This window comes from Candoia aspera, chromosome 4 (assembly GCF_035149785.1).
Source record: "Candoia aspera isolate rCanAsp1 chromosome 4, rCanAsp1.hap2, whole genome shotgun sequence".
Taxonomy (NCBI): Eukaryota; Metazoa; Chordata; class Lepidosauria; order Squamata; family Boidae; genus Candoia; species Candoia aspera.
Genome location: NC_086156.1, coordinates 117,415,898 through 117,441,929, shown reverse-complemented (window position 1 = coordinate 117,441,929; position 26,032 = coordinate 117,415,898). Strand labels below are relative to the sequence as shown.

The following is a 26,032-nucleotide window of genomic DNA, read 5'->3' as shown; positions in this document are numbered from 1 at the left end:
TAGGCAGTCACGCAAAATGGTGAGCGCTGTGTTTATTCCCAGATGGACAAGGAGGAATTTGGCTTTGGTTCCAAAGGCTCGAGGCTCCCAAGAAGTTAAATTTTCCAAAACCTGCAAAGTCACAAGGAAGACTGAAATGCCACAGGAGCCTCCTCGGCCGTAAATTAAGTTGCAGGGTGACAGGGCTGACTTTTCCAACCGTCTCCTCTCCTCTGCAATAAAACCGGATTCTGCGCGTGACCCAAGTCAGTTCTCTTTCTAACACTGGTTAATTTGGCAACTTAACCACACCCTGGAAAGTGCCTGGAGCTAAACGCATTAACTTTCTTTCTCTTTAAAATTTTTTGGGTACGGTAACCAGGGCCCAAATCCAGAACGTGTCTGTCACTATTCCTTGCATAAAATGTGGAAGCCAGGAATGAATATGACAGACTTTGCCTTCCAGACATGCAAATGAATGCAGAATTGAATTTGGGCTTTTCCTCCTGGAAAACAGGAGAGAGTTTGTGCCGACTGGTGCCACGCTGGGAGCAAAACCGAGTGGCTCAAGGCTTTTGCAGAGGGAGGTTGTGACTGGCACACCTGCCAGGTGTGTCCCTGGGTCCAAACAGGCAGCCAGCTTTGAAAGGAGGGCGGAGGTGCCGGTCAGCCCCTGTCATGTTAGCTCCTCAAGGAGAATTATTCGGATTTGCAAAGTGGAAGAGCCTCTTCCAGCCGTTCTCTCCCTGGCCACGCAAAACCGTGTCTCTCTTTGCAGAACAGTCTCTCTGAAGTGCTCCCTGGACCATCCACACCCCTGGGAGCTGTTTGCTGCTCTCAAGACCAGACAGGCCTCCCTTCTCCGCCCCCAGCCTTGGTGCCTGCAAGCCCTTCATCATCATGTTAACCTCTTAAGGGCTTAAAACCACACAGAAAGCAAAGGAATTGTTGGGCTGGGCCTGGCGCACCACCCAAGCTGCCGTCAGCCGCCTTCGCCTAGGATTCGCTCCCCAGGGGAGAAGTCGGGGAGGAAAGAACAAACTTCGGCCCACGTGATGGGCAGGGGTCCTCCTGGGGCACTTCTGCCGGCCCCTGGCTGCTCCTGGCTGGTTACTGGAGGGCATCCTGGAGGTCTCCAAACTCACCCTCCATCCCTCCGATGAACTGGGACTTCTTGGTGCTTGGGCTAAAGGCTGAACTGGGCCTTGGCTGTGCAGTGACTTGGGGTGGAGCACACACCTCGCCCCACTGGATCAGTGTTTCTCGACCTTGGCCACTTTAAGATGGGTGGACTTCAACTCCCAGAATTCCCCAGCATTCTGGGAATCGTGCTCAGAAAAAACCAGCCGTTCTTTCGTTCTTGGCACCATTTCAAGGTGCTCCCTGGCTTCCTCATCTCTCTGTCCACCACAGGACCTCAGGGACAGGCGCCTCGAGAAGCTGGCATTCTGCACAGCTTGTTACCCTAATGCCCAGCAAACGTTAAGCAGGCCTTGCCAAAGAATCCCCATTTGCCAAGAAAGGCATCTTCCCCTGGCAGCGCAGCAGGTATGGGAAAAGTGAGATTAAATCTGGGACAGGAAGGAGATTAAATGGGGCAGAGGCGTTGGAGTGGCTCCAGGTGCATTCTGGTCCTTCCGGAAGGAGGGCGCTGGCTTTGCCCCCCCACCCCCGGCCAAAGAGGAGGGGTCCCCGCTGACCCGGCGGTCTGAAGGGGTGAGCGTTGGGGCCCGGGGAGAGCGCAGGGCAGGGTTGGGGGCAGCGGCCCCGAGAACGGCGTCGTCCTGCCTGGCTGGTCCAAGACGCCAAGCAACACCGCACGCCCATCGGTCTCCTCCATCTGAACAGCGAGGGAGCCACGGTGTGCCACCGCCAAGAAGAAATGCTGGGAATGTTGCCTGAGGAGGAGGAGTGGAGGTGGGGAAAAAGAGTTGGAGGTGGGGAGGCAAGTTCAGGCTCGGAAAATCCCAGGGATTTGACACAGGTGTGGGTTGGAGTGAGTGAGGAAGGGAATGGAATTGTGCAAAAGAACAAAGCCCAGGTGAGGCCGGGAGGACGCCAGGCTCCCCCACCCCGGCCTGTGCCAGGAAAGGCGGCTTGGATGGGAAAAGCGCCCCGGGGGGGCAGAGGGGGCTGCGGAGATATTGGGGGTCAGCCAGACCCCAGACAAGGGCTGGGACCGGGGGCACCCGTTCCCCCCAAAAGGCCTGCCCGCCAGGTTCCTTCAGCTGACCCCCTCCAGTTCTCTTCTCCCAACTGTCCTGCGAGGTGGGCTCGGCTGAGAAGGCCTGGCTCGCCATTGGCCTCACTTCCTAGACCTCGGGGACGCCGGGTTCCGTGTGCGGCTGAGGTCCTGGGAGTGGTGGTTCCACAGGCACGGAAGCGTGGGCAAGCCCCCTTTGGGGATGGACGGGCCCCCCACCAGAAAGCAAAGGAGCGCGGGGGCTGTTTTGGGGTGGGGAGCTCTGTGCCTTTTGTTCTGCATTGAATTTGGGGATCGCTGGGGGTTAGGGGTTCTGCCCGGCCAAGGGAGAAGAATATCGCCTGTGTCCGGCCCCAGACCCATCTTCATGTCTTCCTTGCCGCCCCCCGCCCCCCGTGGCATCACTTAACTCCCCATCTTCCCCTTCCCAAAGGCCAGGCCAGTGACCCTGTATCCTCCCCCCCCTCCAACCACCACATCAGTGTTAATTATTGCCAGAAGATGCAAACCTCGCTGAGACCCAAATCAGTGGTTTGGAAAAACTTAAAAAGCTGATCTAGTGCTGGTGAAAGAGACAGCAGTTCAGAGGTCCAGTAAAACATGTTTCCCGTCCTACTCGGGGTGGGCCACCCGCCTCTTTCGGCTTCTCCCCTTCTGGGTTTTAACTGCGTTCAGGATGGCAACCTCTTCCCTTTTCCCCGAAAGGTTGAGGGCGTTAATGGGGTTGCCGGAATAATAGCACATAATAAATGCCACCCGGAGCAGCACAGCCAGGTCGCCCTCTCCCAGGAATCATCTCCGGCGTTTATTTCTTCTCAGCCCCGGAAGCTGTGGGTCTCTGAGCACGCACAGAGGGCCTTCCCTTTACCCCACCCGACGCAATTGTGGCAAAGCGCTCCCAACTTGCCCAGACCTGGGTGGGTCGGCCACATGGTGGGGGTGAGAAAGGAAGACCCACGGACGGTTGGGGGGTTAGTATTTTGGGGACCAGGGCTCCCCCCTGCTGTGGGACGAGGGGCCCTGTATTCTGAAGGCTTCCCTTCACTTTCAGGCAGGGGAGGTCAGGGGGAATTAATTATTTCATTAAGGGGAAGGTGCTGAAGCAATCAGGATGGCCCCATTCTTATCTCCCCCCCCCCCCCGCACAAATAGGAATTAAAAAGCGTCTCACTCCAGCGAGCTGGAACGGGACAGAGTAAGCCAGAGGGTCACGCAGCAGGGGCGGGAAGGGGGAAGAACGGGGAACTTTCTAATATTTAACCAGAAGAAGAGAGATTAAATTCCTCCTTGGCCTTGGGGGTGGGGAGCATTTTAGGAGACAAGGTGGAGGCAGGAAAGAAAAAGCAAGCAAGCAAGCTGGGGGGGGGGCAGTTGCGAAGGGAGCAATTCCCGAGGCTGCCTTGGGTCCATTGTCCTCTAGCAATTTGGAGGGCCCCGGGTTGGAGAATGTGGCGGGCCAGGAAGCTCGGCTTTGGGGAGGTTTGGCTGCGGGGAGAACAAGGGGGCCTCATGTCTGGACCCGGGGGCTCTTTATGTGGGTCGGACTACAGGGCCCATCCCCAGCAGTATGGCCCTGGGGGTTACGGGGGTGGGAGTTGGAAGCTGAAGCATCTGGAGGGCAGCAGATCAAGGAAGACGGGCTGGTCAGGTGCCCGGAGTGGAATTTGACCCCGGACTCTGGGGGTCCTGCTTGGGCAGAGGGGCCCCGCCTCCCCCCTCGCCGCTCCCCTGTGCTTGTAGGCTCCTTTCCTGAGCTGTCACTTTCCATTTCATCTCCTCTCCCGCCCCCCCCCCGCTCTAATTCCAGCAGAGCCCCTGACCCTGTTGCAGGAAAGGGTGGTAGAGCAGAGGAGGGGCCGAGCCCTGCTTGCGAAAAGTCAGCCCTAGTTCTCTGGAAGGAAGGGGGGAGCAGAGATTGCCCCCTCCCCAACGAGGGGCTTCTTATCTAGTTTGGAAAAAGCCCGGGTCCTCTCTCTGGGCCCTCCACCCCTTCCTGTGTTAGTTACTCCAGCAACAGGAGGGATGGGGGGGCTCGGGGGCTCCTTGGGGGTGAGTACGTGTGGGTTGAGACCAGCTCTTGGCTGTTGCGTGTTGCATACGTGTTAGTGGCCCCAGATGGCAAGGAGAGGCACAGAAGGAGATTTTTCCCAGGAGGGGAGCCACTGAAGAGTCTTGATGCTGGATGCCAGCCTTACCAGGTAGACCAGACAGGAACTATGACCAGATGAGCTAATTCTACTTTATTGTAAAGCTACATTGACAGAATCTGGCAAGTCTGAAAGTACAATCCTCCCACTGTCTCCTTTACAGCCCAATAACTTAGGGAGGGTCCCTTCAGAGCCTCTTTCTCCACCCTTTATGCAGCTGCGGGCTATGTCCTCTCTTATCTGACCGTTCCCTAGGCAGCGTCTCTTCTCCCCATCTCCCAAGGTCATTCCCACATGCCATTACACTGGATCATGCCATGAGCCAGCCCAGTCCATCCTTCTGGGCAACCCAGAGCCCAACAGGGTGCCTTGGTGAGGCCCCCCCAGCCCTTTCCCCTCTTACTTCCCAGCACGCAGTATTTGTCCAACCCACTGCCTGGCATTCAGGTGGCAGGCAGCCCCCCCACCCCCCATGTTCATAGCCACTGAGAGCCCGTCCAGCCCCCTTTGAATCAGCTGCCCTGATTGGTGGTGAAATGCCAGCCGGAAATTCCCCTCTTTGACTGGCCCTGCTTGGAAAGGTCTGTCTTTTGGTGGGTCCCGAGTCTTCCTGACCTTTGAAGTCTGGAAAGGGGAGACGAGCATCTTCCCATGGCCTCTCCCCCATGCACAACTCTATGGACCTCCACCGGTCTCCCTTCTCTGGTCCTCCATCCTTGCAAGATGAAGACCCCCATTTTCCTTCTATGGGTACTGCTCAGCCCCTCATTTTCTTGGTTGCCCCTACTTTCTTGCAACTTTTCTAGCTTATTGTACCTTTTAAAGCAGTGTTTGCCAAACTTGGCCCCTTTAAGACGTGTGGACTTCAACTCCCAGAATTCCCCAGCCAGCACGTGCTGGCTGGGGAATTCTGGGAGTTGAAGTCCACACGTCTTAAAGGGGCCAAGTTTGGCAAACACTGCCTTAAGGTATTAAAATTCTTCCAGGATCTGAAGAAGAGGCTCACCATAGTACCGAACAAGATCATCATTTTCCATTCCTTCCTTAAAGAATTCCAGGCACAGATCATTTATTTACAAGCTAAAAAGCACCCGCTCTGATTCCTTGAAAGCCCCTTCTGTCGGTTTGAGAGCTGTCCGTTTGTTCATACGCTGCTGCTTCTATATTTTAATCCGTTGCAATCGACCCGTGGCAGGCGGATGTTGTGAAAGGCTTTTGAAAATCCAAGTATTAGGTCTGTGTACTTGTTGGTATCCTCGTGGGGCAGTGAGACAATGTATGATTGCCAAGATGGTTTCTTTTCAGGGAATCTTGTTTCTTTATGCACTTGCTCACTTCCCCCCCCCTTAATAAAACTGCAAACATTTTCCCTAGGGTGAATGTTAAAGTACAGCTAGTCCTCACTTAACAACTATCCATTTAGTGACGGTTTGGACTTACAACAGTGTTGAATAAAATGACTTACGACTGGTCCTCACACTTACGACCATCGCACATCCCCGTGGTCACGTGATCACGATTTGGGCGCTTGGCAACCAGTTTGCATTTGTGACTGTCGCAGTGTCACGTGGTCATGTGATTGCCATTTTCGACCTTCCTGGCAGGCTTCTGGCAAGCAAAATCAATGGGGGATTGTGTGGTTCGCTTACTGTCCACAATGATTCGCTTAGCGACCGCTGCAAGAAAGGACGTAAAATTGGGTCAGGTTTGCTTAATGACCACTTTGCTTAGCAACTGAAATTCCAGTCCAAATTGTGGTCATTAAGCAAGGACTACCTGTACCTGGCCCATCGTTTCCTTTTTTGTCTTTGATCCGTTTTCAAACTTGGGGTCACTGTGGCTATTTTCCAGTCCGTGGGAACAGATTCCAGTGTTAAAAGAAAGCTGCAGATTTCTGTGGTTTAAGTTCTCTTAAGAACTTTCTGGACCAATGGCTTATTTATCTTTTTGTTCATCCATTTGGCTTTTAATGTGTCATTTCTATCGAAAAAGCCAGCTCAGGAATCTGTTCTGTATTTTCAGCCCTGAAGCCAGAAGCAAAACATTCATTTCTCTGCCATTTTCCCATCCAGTTTTGGCACCCCGTTAAGGCCTCTGTCCTTCTCCCAGATATATCTGAACATTTTTGTTGTTGTTTGTCTTAATGTCCTTTGCCATCCTCTGTTCAAATGTTTTGGTTTTTCTTTGCCATTTTCTTTTATCAACTGCTGGCATATCTGTTGCCAGAGCTCATGTTCTTTTTTGTTCTTCTAATCCGGGTAAATCTCCTGTTTTCTGGATTTATTTTCAAGGGAGCCTTCTTCTATTTCTAGCATCCCTAACCCTCTCATTAACCACTGGTGAACACCTTGGGGTCCTCTTTCCTTTCTGGATCAGAAGCACAGCAAAGGTTCTAATACTGTCGTTTTGAACCATTTCCAGCCCTGGTGGAGAGAAATGGCATCCTTGACGGTTCCTTCCAACTTTCTTGGCACAGTTACTTTTCCCTCTTCTGAAAGTCCAGTCAGGTGTTGGACTTTTTTCAGCAATCACCCACTTGAGGCCATGTGGAAGGTTATAAGAGAGCCAGTTTGGTCTAGTGGTTAAGGCAACGGGCTAGAAGCCAGGAGGCGGTGAGTTCTAGTCCCTCCTTAGGCACGAAAGCCGGCTGGGTGACTTTGGGCCAGTCCTTCTCTCCCAGCACACTCCACCTCACAGGGTTGTTGTTGCGGGGAAAATAGGAGGAGGGAGGAGCATTAGGTATGTCCCCCCCCCTTGAGTTATTTATAAAAAGAATAAAGGCGGGATAGAAAATAAATAAATAAATATAAATAAATAACTTTTTGATCCTGGTTTGCAAACAGTTCGGTGACTTTTAGGCCTTGGAGAAGATTCTGGGCAGTCTTGAGGAAGCCCAGTGTTGCAGATCTCTTGTTTGCTCCGACTAGCTGTTCCTGGACACAGCTGTTCAGGGTATTAAGAAATTGGGTTTCTTTATCACAGCCAGAATGGGCCCGTTCTCCGTCTAGCACGAGGGTGACTGAAATAGCACTGAGGGTCCTGATTCATGTTCAGACGCCTCCCCAATTTCATGTTCCTTCTGTGGGACATCTAGAACTTCTGGGTCAGAGGGCTATAATTGTCACCAGTAGTAACTCGCCCCACAGTGGTTCTGCGGAAGAGTTTGCTCTTGATAGATTCCATGCCCTCTGATGCGCAGGGTCACTCCGCCGCCAGTGCACTCTCCCATGTCCTTCGGGAGCGCATGCAGCTTCCTTCTGGCCTCCAGCATTCCGGCTGCCCTGTTGTGATAGGGGGGCCCTCAGCTCTTGCACGTCAGCACCGATGTGCTGCCGCCTCGCCCTGAGATTTATGACGGCATGCGCCTTTCTCCTTATGACCTTGTGCGTCTCTTGACCTACTTTCCAAGATTCAGACTGCCGCCTTTAGAAGAGTTTTCATCCACACCTTTTCCTAAAGTTGGTGCCCTTTGGTCCTCTTGAATCCTCCAGCTCGGCCACCATTTTGACATTAGGGATCCTCCTGACCACTGTTTTCTACAGACGACGAACCTACCAACTTGGGTTGCTCCGAGTGGCATCCATGCCTCACGATGTGACCTTTTCTTCCGCCACTCTTATCTTGCTCACCCGCTGAGATTGTTTGGCTTGGCTTGGCCAGTTGTCTTGGCGTGCAGGACAGAGACTGTGTCCAAGAAGGAGGTCCTGGATTTCTATCCCACAAGCTAAATTCGGCTTTAGGGACTGCTCAGCTAGTTTTCCTCCCATGCTTGGTTCCAACTAGCAGACTATCTAGACCAGTGTTTCTCAACCTCAGCAACTTTAAGACGTGTGGGCTTCAACTCCCAGAATCCCCCAGCCAGCTTGCTGGCTGGGGGATTCTGGGAGTTGAAGCCCACACGTCTTAAAGTTGCTGAGGTTGAGGAACACTGATCTAGACAGCTTGTGGTAGCCACAATCCTTGCATCAGGCAGACAAGACACAATGGGGTTGGAAATCCTGCTACACACCCATCGGTCAGTGCTTCCAGTAACCGAATTCACCCTGACAAGGAGGCCATGTCTGCCCAGAGGCACACTTCAGTATAAGAGCCATCTGTTCACCCCATCTCCAAGCTCCTTTCCCCCTTCTTCCGGGCGTCCTTCTGCCCCAAGAGCTGCTTTCTCTGGGCTAACCAGAGCATCAGTTGGAGGCCAGCTTCTGCCCACCGCCTCTCCCAGTTTGTCTGCCTTAAGGGGACAGTGCAAAGCAGGAGGTCCGCTGCCCTGACCCCACACCCAGGGGGTGACGCCGGTCACTCGGGTCAACCTTGCGACAGATACCTTGAAGGGACCGTCCAGTCCTGCTGTTGGATGTCTGATGCAAATGTCAGGTTTTTCGTAGGGTTTATTTAGTTGGAGCCTCAAGATCCTTGAAGCATCGGGAGGAGAGTGGGCAGGATAACCCGTGGATCAGGACCCCTTTTTGTGCTTGGAAGAAGTCAGCGGAGGAGAATAGAGCCTCTCGGCTCTCTCCTATGGGGCCAACGCAAGGTGTGGACCTTCTTCTCCTCCAACCTGGTGGTCTTCAAGGGTAGGGGACTACCACCACATCATCCCCAACTTTGCCGGTAGAGATGATGGGAGTCGTAGGCCAACCCCTCCAAACAGCAGCGGGTTGGAGAAACCCCCTTCTCCCCAAAGCCGTTGCTTCCTGTCTCCCCACTTCCTCCATTGTGCAGCCGAAGATCTGGGCTGGGTCCACATCCAAGGGGGGGTGGGAGTAGCGGCTGTGCAAGACCGCTGCCTCAGCTGTTTTCTTAAGTTTGTGTTTCTTCTCCTTTGCTCGGAGAATGTGATGGAGCTGTGCATTTTGAGGATCGGCTTGGTCAAAGGTCCTTGTTTTCACAGCCTGTTTGGGGCCGCGGGGGGGTGTTTGGCTGTTTAGGGTCTCAAGCTGAGGGAAGGGAGGGGGAGGCTGTGGGCCCACCCCCTGGCCACACGCTGCTGTGGCTAGGCTGACAGGTCAGTGTGTGTGTGTGTGCGTTCCTATGAGTGGGCCAAATCTCTGGTTTGCGGTTTGGAAAAATGGTCAGGTTGGAAATCGTGGCTGGTATGATCCCAAGCTCAGGATCTCTCTTTCCGTTCAGGATCGATATTTCTGAATGTGTTTTCCAGGACCTTTCTGGGCAGCTGAATCAGATGGAATTTATTTTTAGCTCTTCACCTCCAAAAGGATGCGCTAGCTTTGAGAGAGTTTTTAAGCAGGGGGGGAATTAAAGCGGTGAGGTTTTGCTAAAGGGGCAAAAAGGGTAGCAGTTTAGTTTCTAACAAACACACACACACACACACACACACACACACACACACAGAGCTTCTGAAGGACTTGAAAAAAAATCTGGAGCCATGTTCACAAATGACCAGGCCTCTGGCTGCAATATCTGGGCTGGAAAAATCCAGACCACCAGTAGATGGCAGAAAAGAATGGGAAATTCCAGCTGTTTGGTGCCACCTAGTGGCAGACTGGAGTGTTGCATCTCAGGTGTGGCAAGCCCTGAGTGGATGGCTGTCTGGAGGCTCAGTCCCTGAATCGGCCTTCTCCAACCAGGTGCCCCCAGGGGTGTTGCATTTCACTTTCCGCACCCGGTTACAGATTTGGGGAGATGAATCCCCCACCACATTGAGAGGGTACCAGGGTGGGGCAGAGTAGAGGTGGTGAAATGCAGATCCTGCCCCGGGTTATCTGGCAATATGCAAACGCTTGGTGCGATGTGCCACTGCACCCCGCTCCTGAAGGATGATGTTCTCCATCTTCTCAACAGGCCTCCGCTAGGCAGACTCTTCCCACTGCAACGTTGTGATGGTGGGATGGGCCAGTCTCTGGCTCCAGTTCAGCTGCTCTAACCCAAATTCAGCCCTCTGCTCATCCACCGGGCAGGGCAATTCCAGCTGGTGCCGGCCTCCTCAAGACTTGAAAAGAGAGCCCACCACTCCTGGATCGCATCTACTCCCCCTCCAGCTTGCTCCACCCCAGTTACGCCCCATCTTCCCCACACTATTATCTCATTTGGCAGCTGATCGGTCCCAGGGGCTGGGGACAGGCAGCTTTGGGGTCAGATGTCAACAGGTTGGAATGCTTTGGGCTTGCAAGGAAAGGGGTATGTGGCGGGGGCGGGGGGCAGACCAAGTTGAGTGTTGCAAGGGAGGGGTAGGCAGAGAACTTAAATTAAAGGCAGATGCAAAGAATTACACACAGGGAGGAAGCACACTCAACTCGCACAATCGTGCTGGGCTTTCACGTTAAATCTGTTAACACGGAGTTGGATTTTCGGCCTTTGCGTTCATGGGGGCTGGAGGGTGGAAGAAGTGCCCCAAACATCGTGTAAGTCTGGATCTTCTGCTCTCCTGCAACGCTGAATAAATCAGTCGATTAAATTTGGAGTTGTTTTAAAGATGCTCAAATGGAAAACTAGAAGTGAAAGCACGGAGGCCCTTTTTAAAGATAACACCAAATATCTGCTCCCTGTGGTCCTATTCTGAGGCGATTTAATGTTTTTTTAATGCATTAATCTAACCCATTCATCGGATGATGCAACGCTGGGTTTCAATGCCCAAATAAAGATAGGAGCAAACTGGAGATGGATAAAGGTCTGTGCAAAGACATGGGAAATTGCTTTAAAAAGGGAGCAGAGTCTGTGGCAGTGTTATTTTATCTCCCCCCTGCCCACCCCTCACCCCCCAGTGTACCCCAGCTGAACAGGTCTAGCAAGTTTTACGTTTGAAAAGCTGCCGCACCTTTCCAAGGGAGCCTGGGAGAATCTGATGTGTGCGCGTATCTTCATGGGGAAGTGACGCCTTCCCCCAAGTGGGGTGCACGTCCTTCAGGAAGGCGATTTGCCCATCTCCAGCCAAAATGGAAAATGAAATCTGGTCTAATTGAGCCCTGCAGGGGAAGCAGAGAAACCGCCAGTGGTGTGTTTTTCTTTGCTTGCAGGATCCCATTTTCAAAGTGTGTGTTCGGAAAAACGGGAAGGTTCCTGAGTAAATAGAAAGATGTCACTGGGAAGGGGTAAAAAATCGGAAGATAATTTGTTCGTCGGGAAAAAGCGCTCCCAGGCCTCTTCCGATTTTTTTTGCCACCGCAGACCTACACAGCGGTCCTGGTACGACGGGAACAGATAGCAAATGTTCCTTGTAGTTCCCGGATGAGATTTAGCACCAGAACTTTATTTCCAAGAAGCGGAAATCCAGTCAAATCAGATGCAAGAGGGAGGACTCTGCAGAGTGCAGGCTGGCGATCAGTTCCTGCCAGGCTCCCCAGTGAGCGGGCGAGCGAGTGACATTTGCCCGCCTTCGCGATCTGTGTTGCTGCGTTTGGCCTCCCTGTTGGGCTGATGTGCTGCTTCCCTCCTGGCAGGTTCCAGAACGAGGGGGGCTACGTCTTGTACCCCCAGATCGGCGACCGCTTGGACCTCATCTGCCCCCGCTCGGTGCCTCTCGGCCCCTTCTCTACTGAGGACTACGAATACTACAAGCTGTACCTGGTGCAGACCGAGCAGGCAGAGCGCTGCGAGATCCTGCGCGCCCCCAACCTGCTGCTGACCTGTGACCGTCCCGAGCAGGACATGCGCTTCACCATTAAATTCCAGGAGTATAGTCCCAACCTTTGGGGCCACGAGTTCAAGTCCAACCAGGACTATTACATCATCAGTAAGCCTCCTTTTTGGTGCATTTATTTGTTTTTTACATTTATACGGCCACCTCTCTCAGGACCCATGGCTCTGGGCGGCTAGCAATGCTTAAAAATGGGATCAAAGCACTATCACAAAGGAATGAATAGCCCCAGAAATCAGCCAGGAGAGCACCAACCTATCAGCAAAATTAATATAATTGTTGAGTCCTTGGTGCTCTCTGAGCTTGATTGTTGGCTTGCAGACATTTCATGACCCAACTAGGCAACACCATCAGTGCGAGGGAGGGTGGGCTTTGCTCCCTGTTGATATCCGTTAGCTTGTCCTGCCAGTGTTGGTGGGGTGTGGTTTTCTCCTTGGTAGTTCTTGATTAGAGTATTGTTGTCTGCTTGACTGTTTGTCTCCTTGGTAGTTCCTTGATTAGAATATTGGTTTTAAATAATACCAAGGAGACAAACAATAATCTAAAACAAGACCCCAATCAAGGAACTACCAAGGAGAAAACTACCCACTGACACAGTCAGGGCAAGCTACTGGATATCAACAGGGAGCAAAGCCCACCCTCCCTCGCACTGATGGTGTTGCCTAGTTGGGTCATGAAACGTCTGCAAGCCAACAACCGGGCTCAGAGAGCACCAGGGACTCCCCAGTCCAACCCTGAGCTATGGAGGTTCTCTTCTACTGGGACAGTAAATATAACCATACAACAGGCTTCCCCACACCTCCATGGCCCCACGCTTGATGACAAGTCTTCAAGCTCTTGCGAAAGGCCAGCAGGGTTGGGCAAGTTTGATCTCCAGGGGATGATGTTCCAGAAGGCAGGTGCCACAACAACAACAACAAAAAGGCTCTTTTCCTGGGTCCTGCCAGGTGGCACTCCTGGTGGACGGGAGCGTGCCTCTCCTGCCAGATCTAAGAGCATGGGTAAATACAACTGGGGAGGGAAGTTGTTCCCTGAGAAAGGTCCTTTCTAGAAGCCAAGATGGCCAGGGAACGGCCTCTGTCGAAGGCACCAAGGCCTGGGCGGTGTTTTGTTCGTGTTCCGATAAGGCATCTCGGCCCACTTGGGCAGATGCTGAAGATGGCTGAGAGCAACTTCGAAGGGATGGGACAGGGCCAGCAACATCTGGAGCCAGGCGAAGTAATGGAAGAGGGGGGAAAGCTACTTTTAGAGAAGGAATGGGGGGGGCAGGGAGCTTGGACATTTTTTGCCCAAGACAGGGCCTTCTCAAGGGATTGTGACTACAACTCCCAGAGTCCCCAGCCAGCATGGCTGGGGCTTATCCTGTAGGCTCAGCACATCTGGGAAGCCCTGCTTCAGGAGAGGGGGGTTGAGCATGCAATAAAGATGGAGAAGCAAGTTTCCCCACCCCCCCAGTTCATCCTTTGGCTGCCATTGCTCTGGATCCAGCTGTGCTTTCACACCTGGGCAGCCCGGAGAACATCCCACCCCCCATTGCAACGGTGCTGGGGGAACCTTCCTGCAGATCCGAAGGCCAAGGGAGGGGAAGGCCTTCCTTTTCCAAAAGAGGGGCGGGCGAGTTCTCCAAGGCTGTTGCCGACCCCCTCCCATTCCCTGCCCCCCCCCGCCCGCCCAGCATCCCTGTCACATCATTGCCTGGGGTGGCCCTTCAGCCATCGCCATGGCAACTCTCTCCCCACAAATCTGTATGAGCTGGCGACTTGGCTGTGCCACCGCCACTGCGTTGTGGTAAGCAGCCAATTTTGCACACCCACCCCCGCACGCTCCTGCCCAAATGCACACCCGCACCAGAATGCTCCCCCGCTGTCTCTCAGCTCCCCCCACCAACTTGCTGGTGCATGGTACTGGAAAGCACACACCCTGCCATGTTCCAGGCTGGCCGTTTGTGCGATGCTGGCTGGCTGTGGGTGGCTCTCATTTGGGGAGGGGTCTCTAACTGGGTGGGGTTGGAGGGGGCGCCACGTTGGGCCTGGAAGGGTGGACCGTCTCCTTGCAAAGGATTGTGGGGGTTGGCATTCAGCTCCAGGTCTTCCGCAGGCTCAGTGATCCACTCCCACAGACACAATGCATGCACACTCGCACACACGTCCTCCTTCCTTTTTCGCCTTCCCTCTCCGTTTCTCTCTGCTTCTGCCTGCCCCTGGGCAAGGAGATGCTGTTGAAAGGAAGAGGCCTGCCCGCTCTCGATGCCCTCTCCCAGCGGGCGCTGCTCCCCAGCCACCACCTCTCTGCTGGGCTAGGCGGGGCAGGGGTAGAGAGATCTAGACACAGAAGAGGATTTTAACTCATTTTAAGAAGGGGGACATTCAAGGTCGCTCGCTTCTCTGACAGCCCATCTCACACCGGCCCCAAATGCCTTCTGTCACCCCCCCTCCAACCAGCTGATGTGAGCACCCCCCCCTGGTGCTGGCCTGGTGTCTTTTTGGGGATGGCACGGCGTTGTTGACCCAGTTATTTTTCCTTTTTCAGAGATTTTATGCCCAGCCAAGCATGAGGGAGAGTAGAAGACAGCTGAGTGGAGGGGAAGGAGGAAGCTGGCTATGGACAGGGGTCCCTGGGGGAGCTGGGTGGGCCATCTAGGGCAGGAGGAGGAAAGGGAGCTCGCAAACAACTGGTTGCATCTTACAACTGTTGGCGAGAGTCGTTAGGGAGAAGGAAGTGGTGAAGATATCAGAAGGGTAGGGAAGATGATTGCACAAGTTCCAGGAGAAGAGCGTCCCTGACCATGCGTAGAGTGCATTTTCCTCCGAAACTGCCTCCACTTGAATGCCCTAGGAGTGCCTTCTGTTTTGCCAAAGGAAACCTTTTAATTCCTTGACGTTTCATCTGCTGAGGAGTACCAGGGAAAGCATTTTACCTTTTTAATCCACCTTGGGGGGGGCGGTAGACGAAGAAGCGACACCCCAGGAGTGTTGAACAAGGAAAGGAAAAGCTGCAGAGGAGCCCTCCACTGTGGCCTAATTTGGTCCCTGGACAATTATTCCAGGGAGAACTTTAGCTGTGCCACCGGCTGGGCACATCTGGTTCAAAGCCACAGCTGGGGGCATCTAAAACCGATGGGCTTGGCTTGCCCGCCTCCACCTGTTTTCCCTTACAAAAGATACATAACCCTTAAGCACACTTGCAGCTGTAGTTTTGAAAACTGTTGACAGTGACCACTGCCTAAGTCCCTGGTGCGCCTCTCCACTCTTTTTCCGGACTGCCCACCCATGCCAGGAAAGTGTTTCAGTTTGGACCCCACCCAGACCTACCCAGTATGCTTCTTTCCCATAAGGCCCTGCCCCAATGGAAGGCATTGTGGGAAAACACAATAGAATCTCTGGCAACAGGTGCTGATTACAGACTTAATGGGTTCAGCCTGGTGGGAAACATGGATGGGTTGCTCAGGCTGGAGTTCACCTGGTTCGGTTCCTGCCCTGGATGCCAGTCTCCCAACCCCAGGCGGTAGATCCCCAGGGGCCCAGGCTCCTAAGGCCTTGCTAGGAATGGAAGTACCGTGGAGTTGGCACACCCCACACACACCGAGATGGCAAATCCCCAAATTCCTGTGGGAATTCTGGGAGCTGTCGCCCCAATGCAACTGGAGTGCCCATTTGGGAAAAACTTGTAAGCCGCTCAGGGTCACTTATACAGTGAGCTGAGCAGCGTATAAATTGGATCGATCAATCAATCAATCAATAAAATGAATAAATAAAACTGTCTAGTAAGCTTGGCTCGCTTGTGCAAGTTGCACAGACGTGTGCTGTGTTTGGGATTAAGCCTGTTGACCTACCCAGGCTGGTGGGTGGTGGGATAAGACACCCCCCCACACCTTTGAGGCAGCGTTTTAAACGGCTTTGGCTCTTCTCTCTGTGGAAAGCGATGGGAAGAGGGAAGGCTCAGCCATAGCAACGTGGCTTAATGCAATCACGACTTGATTACAAATCAAATTGCAAAAATCCCCTTTCCCCACTCCCGTTTCCACGGGCAGCAGTTCTCAGGTTTCATCCTGGTAAGACAACCTCGGCCCGCCGGAGCACCCCGTTTTTGCAAAGAAGACGCAAGTTGGACGGAGATCAAAAGGATGCTCCCTCCATTCCCCTTCCCGGCTGCAATTGAACGGATTTGAGTCCGTGGCATGTTGGCAGAGTTCCCTGCCAGCACGTTCCCCTTCCTCGTTCCTTGCATCCCGAGTCAGCCCTGCCTCAGGCATCCCCTGCGCCACCCTGGCATCTCCTTAGATGCCCCTGCGCGGCTCCGGCTGCCAGGGTGACGGCTTCTGCGCCAGGACGAGGTTGGCGTTGGTACGGGGCGTGTCAGGACAGCCTGCCTGCCTGCTTGGTACCCATGGTGCCAGCCAGCCTTTGGAAGAGCAGCTGAGTTAAAATGCCTCAGGATTGCAGTAGCTCATTAACCAATCATGAGGGGATCCTTGTCTGGGCAAACATTAAATATCTTGTTTAAATATTAAATGGCCCTGCAGCTGTAGGGTGGGGCGGCGAGAATGCAGGCTGGACGGGCATCCGAGTTGCTGGGCAGGTGGATTAGCTGGGTTGGGCCCTCCATTATCACCCCACGAGGCCACAGGCCGGGTTTCCCAACCGGGCCAAGGGAGGGAATTTTGGCCTTTTCTTGGAGCCTTTTCCTGTATCCTCTCCAGCAGTGTCTGCAGGGTGTGGTCAGAAAAGTCAAGATGGCAGCCCTGACAGTGCGACTGAAGCCCCACCCATATTTTACGTTGTGGCCACCATCTTGACTTCCTCGGCCATACCCCGCGGAGCCCCCGATCCTCCCCTTTCCTTGTCCTCTTGTCCCGCCCAGGGTGCTTTGCAGTCATCTTCACATTCAACTCACACCTTTTATTTTATTTATTTAAAATATGTGAAGGGTATTCTCAGGGCCCACCATGAAACCGGATGGGGGAGCTTGCAGGTTAGCTGAAAAATTAAATAGCAGATGAACCCAGCACTTCTGAAACCACAGCACTTTTTGCAGTTAAAAACTTCTTTCTTTTTTCCCCATCTTTGCCTCATGCCATGTGGGACTCTGTAAAAGCAGCCATCTTGTCCGAATTCCTTCCTTGGAGGCCCTTCAACTCATCGCTTGGGAATTCAGTGAAGGTTGAGTTAGGGTTTCCTCCAGGTCCATCGTGCCAAGCCACGCAGGCTGCTGCCCTGTCTCATAACTGGTGCAGAGGTGTAAAAACCACTGAACTGGGTTCCCGTTTCTGGTCCAAAAGTCCTACGGATATTTTTTGAAGCAGCTGAGGTTCCCAAACAGTGTTCAGGGCCGGTCCCACGTACAGCCTGCTGCAGCAGCCTAACCCGGGACGGGCGTTAATCTCGAGCTTTTTCGTTTCTCCCGCAGCAACCTCAGACGGTACCAAGGAAGGGCTCGAGAACTTGAAGGGCGGGGCCTGCCTTTCCAAAGGCATGAAAGTTGTGCTGAAGGTTGGGCAGCGTAAGTTGTCCACCGGGGCAGGTACTACAACTGGTGGCTGGGGTGAAAGGAACTGACCTGGGGGGCTTGGAAATCCTGGCTTCATTTTGGGAGGGATGAGCTGGGTGGGGGGCACGCTTTGTGCTAGAGAAGTGCATTCTGTCAGCCAGAACCTCCTGGGGAAGGAACCGTAATGGCATGTGGGAAAGGCCTTGGGAGACCCAGCAAAGAGACGCTGCCAAGGGAAATGTCTGATAAGAGACAGCTTAGCCCGCAGCTGCATAATGGGTGGAGAAAGAGGCTCAGAAGGGACCGTCCCTAGTTTCTCGGGCTGTAAAGGAGACGGCGGGAGAATTGTACTTTCAGACTTGCCAGATTCAGTTAATGTAGCTTTACAATAAAGTAGAATTAGCTCATCTGGTTGTGATTTCTATCTGGTTTACCCAGTGAGGCCAACAGGAAGGGAGCCGGGCGGGGTGGAATAAGGAAGGCAGAAATTAGGAGAGGAAAGATGCCCTTAGGGGTACCTGGGTGTGACCTGAGTCATGGTCATTCCAGCAACTGCCAGGTCTGGGACAGTGGCTGCGTGACCCAGATCAGCTCAAGAATTCCCAGAGGTTACAAGTCAGTTGGAAAGGAAGTAGGAGCGGAAACTGTAGGGCACCTGTTACCTGCCTATCGTCCACCTCTCCGGGCCCTGCTGCCTGGTGGCACCCTCCCAAACCCTTGCTACTGGATGTTCAAGTGCACCTTTGTACTCATTGGCAGCCTACCTGTCGATCTAGCGCACAGACACACACCCCATGCCGTAATTATTTATCCACATAAATAGAATCAATACATCTGCCCAGGAAAAAGGGCCCCGTTCGTGGGGTTGGGGGTGGTGGTTTTGGTTTGCCATGGCGTATGGCCAAGAAACTCCCTGGTCCACCTCAAGCCTGTCCTGTCCTCATTTCCTCATCCCCAGATGTTGGGGGGGGTGCTGGGAGGACAAAACAGAATCGCAAAGCATTCGCGGGACTGTATTCTTCCACAAACTCTCCTATCTAGAGTTGTTTTGAGGTTTTAAATGTATGCATTTGGATGGGGAGGGGACTGTAGCTGAACTGGATTTTCCTCCTAAAAATCCACCTAAAAGTTTCCAAGTACTTAAGTCACCTAAGGAAATACATCAAGATGTCCCAAATTTTGTCATCTGGGTGGGCTCTGAAAACAAAGCAAATTTAAGGAAGTTGCCAGGGATGGGATTTTATTGTGTAGAAAAGGGGGAGAGGTCTAGAACTGTAGCAGGGGAGGTGTTAAAATCAGGAATCCTCACTTGGAGGTGGGATCCATTGTGAGTGGCACCCCCTATAGGTAAGGGCGTAGCAGTGCAGTCAGACGGCCTTCTGTGTCCATCTAGTGGCAGCAGGGGCAACTACAGCTCTTTTTTAAATTTCTGTAATTGCCTTTGTGGGCACCATCTTGTTGTGCTTGACTACAGATCTCTTCATCCCCAGCCAGCGTGGGAGTTATAGAACCTGCAACCTAGCAAATTGCAAGTTAAGAAATTCACTTGGCAGCAGCAGGAAGTAAATAGGAGCTTCTAAACATCTCTAGTCAGGGGTGAGCCCTGTCTCCCTCTGCTGGTAACCCTAGGTCCTGCAGCTCACAGATCTGTGTTCAGAGCACAGACTAGTGGTTCGTATGGGGTATTGCAGGTTCACCTGCCCAGCTCCAGCTGGCCCCAGCTTTAGCAAAAGGTAAAGGTTAGATTGTACAGTACAGATAGTCCTCGACTTACAAACATTCTTTTAGTGACCATTCAAAGTTATGTTGGTGCTGGAAAAAGTGACTTACGACTGGTCCTCGCACTTACAACCATCACAGCATCCCTGCAGTCACGTAATCAAAATTCAGGCGCTTGGCAACTGGCATGAATTTACAACAGTTGCAGCGTCCCAGGGTGATATGATTGCCATTTGCAACCTTTCCAGCCAGCTTCTGACAAGCAAAGTCAGTGGGGGAAGCTGGATTCATTTAACAGCCATGTGATTCACTTAACAACCATGGTGATTTGCTTAAAGACTGTTGCAAAAAAAGGTCATAAAATCAGGTGTGATTCACTTAATGACTGCCTTGCTTAGTGAGAGAAGTTCCAGTCCCCATTGTGGCCGTAAGTCGAGGATTACCTGTACGTACACAGAAAATAGGTAAAATCAAGTCAAGGCCCTTCTGTGAATGGCAGCCAGGTGTATCCGCAGTGGGCGAGTTAAGATGGTGACTATAATTGTGTGATCAAAACCATGCCCCTCTTTCCATGTGGCTACGCATAGAAAGGGCAGGGCTTTGATTGTACAGTCTCAGCTGCCATCTTCACTTGTTTTGATCCATCCCCTTGCAGATGCCCCTGTTGCGGCAGTTGGGTTCCAGGGAGGGGACCAGAGGGAATGTGTCGAGGCATGGAGCATCTCTTGCTGCTTGGACTTCCCCTCCTTCCTCTGCCCCAATTCTCCCTTTGCCCACCCCCTCTCTTTGCCCGCCAGATCCCAACACTGGCTCCAAATCCCAGAAGTCCATGCCAGCCACGCCTGCTGAGAAGGAGCGAGGGATGCCGGGTGCTGCTGAGCCCAACAAGGAAATGATCCCAGGTATGGCCCTTCTCCCATCCACCCGTGGCAGTTTCCCTCCACCTCCTCCACCACCTTTGAGCAGCCTTCAAATGTGGCGTCGCGACTGTCATCACCTGGAGCCAGCAGGATTTGTGATCTGCCAGCTGGGAAGGAAGTTGCAGTCCTATCGGTGGAGATAGCCCAAATATTCCCCACTCCTTTCTGGAAGATTTTCCGGATGTCCTGGCCCATTCCTCCTTCCCCTTTCTCTCCTCTTCCCATACCATACGCCAGTACGCTTTTTGGGGGCAAAATCTATTCTCTTCCACGAATGCCTGGCATATAAAGAAAGGGCCCTGAACAGGAGACTCACCTGTGGCCATAGGCATTGCTAGGGTAGACAAGAAGGCGGGTACCTCCACAGGTATCCAGAGGCGGAACCCAGATTCCTGGCTTCCAGAATGCCCTGCTCAACACAGCACTGCCTGCATTTGGTCCCCCAGGTGGCCTTCATGTCAGCTGAGATTGGGGAGCTAGCTGGGGCAGAAGCAGTGGGTCAGCCTTTCCCCCTGTTTCCTGTCTCAGTCTAGACCAGTGTTTCTCAACCGTGGCAACTTGAAGATGGGTGGACTTCAACTCCCAGAATTCCCCAGCCAGCAACGCTGGCTGGGGAGTTCTGGGAGTTGAAGTCCACCCATCTTCAAGTTGCCACGGTTGAGAAACACTGGTCTGGGTACAGACTTGATACGTTGGCAAGCCCAGACAGGGAAGTAGCACAGGGAGTAGCAGAGTTTAAAGAGTTTGGCTGTCCTATCCTCCTGCAGAGGAATTAAAAGGGAATTGGAGGGGGGCTGGGTGGAATGTGATGGGTCTTGAAGATTGAACTATCCCTACGAGGCTGGCCAAGGCAGGTTTCTGGAAGGCAATTAGCTGTATTAATCAGAGCCGACAGACACTAACAATCGGCATCCTTGCTGGGCAGGCAGGTGCTCCTTTGGGACTCCGAGATGCTCCAGCCAGTTTTTAACCGTTTGTAAATTGTCAGGGAGTGCTTTTCCACGTCCTCCGTGTTCAGGTTCAGGAGGAGCCAAACTAAACTTCTGTTTCCCTTTGCCCACAGGACCCCCCTCTGGAAACACCACTGGGAAGGTGGGTGGCGAGAACGGCCCTTTGCCACAGTCCAACGTGCCCATCATTGCGGGCGCTGCTGGGGGAGCTGCCTTTGTCCTGCTGGTGGCTGCAGCCGTGACGGGGGCCCTGTGTTACCGCCACCACCGGGCAAAGCACAGTGAGTCTCACCACCCCCCGTTGTCACTTAGTACCCTGACCAGCCCCAAGCGGGCAGGCGGGGGTGGTGGCGCCAACAACAATGGCTCGGAGCCCAGCGACATCATCATCCCCCTCAGGACTTCAGACAGTGCATTCTGCCCCCACTACGAGAAGGTGAGCGGCGACTACGGGCACCCCGTCTACATCGTGCAGGAGATGCCCCCGCAGAGCCCGGCCAACATCTACTACAAAGTATGAGGCGAGGGGCGGCTCCGCTGAGCTCCCGCAGGACCTCCGCGGTGGGCAGGCAAGGACTTGGAGCAGACGGGGCACCGTGGGACATTGCCCCCAGGCGCTGTTGCTCAGCTTGGAGGCTGCACAAAGAGGGGTTCAAGACACAGGTGCCTGGCTCGCCTCCAGTTATTGGGGGGGACGCTGGAACTGAGATGGCTTCTGCCACAACAGAGGCAAGGACCACTCTCCCCTCCGGATTCCGGTTTTCCAAGAGGAACGGAACGAGGGACGCCACCCCCTTCCGGCCAATTTCGAGGAAGTTTTATAGTGACAGCTCTTCCCCTTCCTCAGGACCCCTCTCTTGGCTACAAAGCTGTTGACGCCTCGGCAAGGTCCAGCCCAAGCGTGAAGTTTGGCTCCCACCGGTGCGCCCACCTGCCAAAACAGATTTGGGAGCGGAAGTCTCCAGCCTGCGCACCACACGCCCGTTTCTCTGCAATAATTCAGTTTGATTGCCTTGTCTGTCTTTCTCTTTTCCCTCTGACAGCTTATTCACGGGCCGTGCTGATAAGGTTAGACATATGGGGAGGGGGGTGAGAAGCAAACCCCCAGCACTCTGGGTTGCATTTAATGTCAGCCGCCACAAATCCAAACAAGGAAGATTGCAGATCTGCCTTATTCCAACCACCATGTGACCCCAAAGCAACATTTCAAATCTGTCGTTATTATTGTTCATTTTTTTGGGTAAACTTTGGAAGTTTGCACAATTTTGCTATTTTTGCAATGTTGCCTCTGCAAGATTTCTCCTTTTTTCCCAGTGGGTTCCTCCCGATTGTAGCCTTGCGGACCAAGGGGCTCTTCCGTTGCTTGCAAGCAACCCTGGTCCCAAATTGCCTGTTCTGCGTAGACACAGGCACGCACGTACATCCGGTTTTTGTGCGTCAGGGTGCGTGAAGGGCCCCTTTCTCTGCCAACGTTTGGATTGGGAACGCTGTTTGGCCACAGAGGAACCCACTGATCGGACTCTGTTCCTGGGGAAGGGATCGGTGGTTTGTTTATCCAGTGGCAACCATTTTGAAGTCTTGTTGTGTAGTGGCTAGAAGGAGATGACAAACAAAATGGCCGACTCTCCCCACCAGTCCATGTGGGAAGTAGGAGTTGGGTGGGAGGGGAGGATGAGTTCTTCAAAGCCTTTATGTGTCTCTCTCTCTCCGTCCCCCCCCCCTGCAATTTGGGAAGGATTTCCCAAACTTTTGATGGGGTTTTGATGAAGTGGCAACATATCGTGTGTGATGTTTAGTGGAACGCCAAGTGAGGCGAGACTTCTTCTTGTGTTAGACTGGGAAACGTGCGTGGGTCAACTTTCCTGCTTTTCAGGGGAAACTGTGGTTTTCTTCAGCTTTAACAGAAGATTTTTTTCAGTTGTTTCGTTGTTGTTTTTTTTAATCTGAAAGTTTCTTAGCTTTCTTGATGGAATTTTACTGTTGGACATTGTTGATTATAGACGTTCCTGTGCAACATGTCTTGGACTCATCTTGGCTTATTTTGTCCGCGCTCATCCCGTTAAAAAAATAAATTAAAAAAAACACACACACCGGTTCCTCCCGTGACGCCACTGTGGACCTTCAAGGGGCGGTTGGGCTTCTCATCGTAGAACCACACAGCTGGGATAATGTTACGACACTGGACAGTGAAGACGGGTGGAACGGAAGGCAGGAGAAGACCGCTGCTTTCTGCCCTTTCTGTGTTTTCTGGAAAAAAAAATAAATGCAAGGCCGAAGTTCTGCCTGGGTGGGCTGTTCAGGGACACATGCTTTTGGGGAACAGGTTCAAATATGCCCTAAAGTCATCTGGCTGGGCGGGTGCCGTGCATTAGCTTTGAACATCAGCCAACAGCTTGCTCCGGAGGTCCACCTCCAGGGCTGATTGTCCAAAGGCAAGCAGAAAGCATTCTGCACATGTTCAAGGCTGGAACTGGAAACAGCTTTCCGGGCAAACAAAGGGGAAAAAAAATCACTGGATCCTGCCCTGAAAATATGCATTCTTTTAGACAAAGGCCTCCTTGATGCTTGGGAAGAAACGACATGTGGTTAGCAATGTTTGCCTGCCCTTTCAGCTCCCTGCCTCAAAGTCAGTCCATCCGAAATGGAAGCAGGCACTTTCTGGGCGTGGGGCAGCCGCAGCGCCCGGCCGCCTCTGCCCGATTGTTCCTGGTTTCTCTCCTGGCCCCGAACAGCCGCGCCCCCCACCCAGAGCCTCGCGGTCCCTCCTTGAGCACTTGGACCGGCGGGCCTCGCTTTCCATGTGATGGATTACGACAGCGTGCATGGCCCTGGCTCCCCAGGGCTATGTCTGCCCCTTGTACCAGGGATCTAATTGAGGGCTCCCCACGCCCACTCGGCCATGCCTGGGCCTGCCTTAAGTAAACAGCAGCCAAGGGGAATCTATGGGGTGAGAATTTGGGGGAAGGGGGAGGGAGGGAAGGGCCAGACCAGCACAAGCTTTTCCAGGAAAGCATAATCTCCCGACTGCTCAAATGTGTTCTGATTGCAACAGGCAGGCGTGTCCCCCGTTGGGGGGGCAGGACCTCCTCCTGCCCCCCAATCTCTCCCTGCCCTCCCCTCCCCTCCCCTCCCCTCCCCTCCCCTCCTGCCCCACCAACCCGAGCATTTGGGGCCTGTCTCCTCCCGTATCTAGACCCCTTGTCAGCGTTGGAAGGAGACAAGGAGTTACGAGGTTATTTTGGGAACCGAGTGCAACTCAGCCATGCAGAAGAGAGCTGCTGGTCCTGCATCCGCCCCAGCAAGGGAGTGGGGCAGAACTGGCCGTGAAATGGGGGGCTAGGAAAGAACACAAGCCGCCATATTGGGAGGGTCCTGTCCGAGGAGGAAGTGACTGCTACGGAGAGGGGCGTAGAGGCACGGCGTGATGCCAAGTGGGGCGACGTCTCTGTCCTGCCTCCCCAGACGTCCCTCTGCCTTTTTCTCTGGGCCGGTGGGCACATTTCCAAAGGGAGCATTTGGCCACAGTCCCCTCTGCATTTTGTTGGCTAAGGATGTATCCTAGTTCACCCGGGGCCGGAAGGTGCGTTTGGAAATAGGTTTATGCTGGGCGTTAACATGCCTCGCGTTTTGCAGCATGAGGGCTTCCATTTAACCATTCTCCATGACAAGAGTCAAAATCAGATCGGGTACCGAGCAGGCAGGTGGCAAGATGTCCAGGGACAACCGAGGCTTGCAGAAGTTACGCGGGGGGGGGGGGGGGTGGCGGTGGTCTTGGGCTGGGTAAAGCAGGCCATCCCAAGACAGTTTGGTTTGGCTCGGTGGTGGTCTCAGCACAGCTGTTCCTTCAACGCTTGGGATTTATTATTTAAGAGTTTGCTAACTAAACCGAAAGGTTTCCTTTCCCTTCTGTTTCCATTTTCTGTGGAGGCTTTGAAGTTGCCTTTCCGTCCTCTCAAATGCTGGATGCAGTTGTCTTCCAAATATGGGCATGGTCGTGTGAAATTTGGATTAACATTTAACTTTGCATAATTTGCGGGGTGGGGGCGAACGAGAGAATCTTTCTCTTTCTCTTGTTCTGACACACACACACACAAAACACAAGAAGATCAACTTGCAAGGACAGAAACGAATTGCCCAAACTAACGGACCCGAGAAGGGAATCGCTCCCTGGCCAGTCCGTCATGAGTCCAAGGAGGGGTTTGGGGGAGCTCCCCCCATCGTCTACCAGGGGAGCGCGAGGGGGAGAGCCCATTAGCTCAGCCGGCTCAGCCGCTGGCCGGGAGCCAAGGTCCCCTGGGGTCACTCCCCAATTAGGTCACACATTCTCCTCCTGTCTCCAACTTGGCACAAGCCGCTGCTAATGAGCCCGCGGCCGTCCGGGGTCCCCGGCCTTTGCAGGAGAGGGATCTACTGGAGGAAGGGGGGGCTGTGGGTCGCCCTTTCCGCCTGCTTAAATTGCAGAGAGATCTCACGGGTTGATAAGGAGAGATTCCCAGGCCCTCTGCCTAGCCGACGTTGGAGTCTGCCTCCTTGGGGGTCCGGGAGGAAGCGGGATGGCCTGCCAGTGACAGAAGGGAATCAATCTGGGAGGCCCCTGCACCGCAAGCTGCCGGGCTCAGGAGTTTGCAAGTGCTCAAGAGCCGCGCAAGAGCTGCTCCAAGCAGCCGCCGCTCAGCTGCGGGCGTCTTGCAAATCTGCCTCGGCCGCTGGCGGGGCTAAACCCCGCGGGAGGCCAGGGACGTGTTTGCCCTGCTAGGGAGCATTGTGGGGCAGGCCTCGTACAGGGGAAAGGGCCGGATTGTTAAATTAAAAATAATCGCGGACTGCAAAGAATAGCTGGCACGCCAGTCGGCCGTTTGGTGGCTACTGGCTCGGCGGGCACGATGGAGCTGGCAGTGTCGATGGGGCCTGGAGGCGATGGAGGCACTTGGCAGCGTGTCTTTTAGGAGGGGGCGGTGGCAGCAGAGCCTTCCTGGCAGTGTTGAAGCTTGGCGGTGGTGGGTTTATTGAGTTTTTAGAGACTGCCAGTGGGCCCA

The 26,032-nt window shown here is 53.5% G+C and overlaps 1 protein-coding gene across 1 annotated transcript in view; it reads left to right on the top strand.

Annotated features, from left to right (window-relative positions):
- The window catches only part of EFNB3 (ephrin B3), a 38,769-nt gene extending 17,167 nt beyond the window's left edge, over positions 1-21,602 (top strand). Inside the window, exons 2-5 of the mRNA XM_063301674.1 lie at positions 11,724-12,016; positions 17,327-17,419; positions 19,924-20,028; positions 21,110-21,602. Coding sequence (XP_063157744.1) covers positions 11,724-12,016; positions 17,327-17,419; positions 19,924-20,028; positions 21,110-21,516 — 898 coding nt within the window. The 3' untranslated portion in view covers positions 21,517-21,602. The remainder of the gene's footprint in view (positions 1-11,723; positions 12,017-17,326; positions 17,420-19,923; positions 20,029-21,109) is intronic.
- The last annotated feature ends 4,430 nt before the right edge of the window (positions 21,603-26,032 follow it).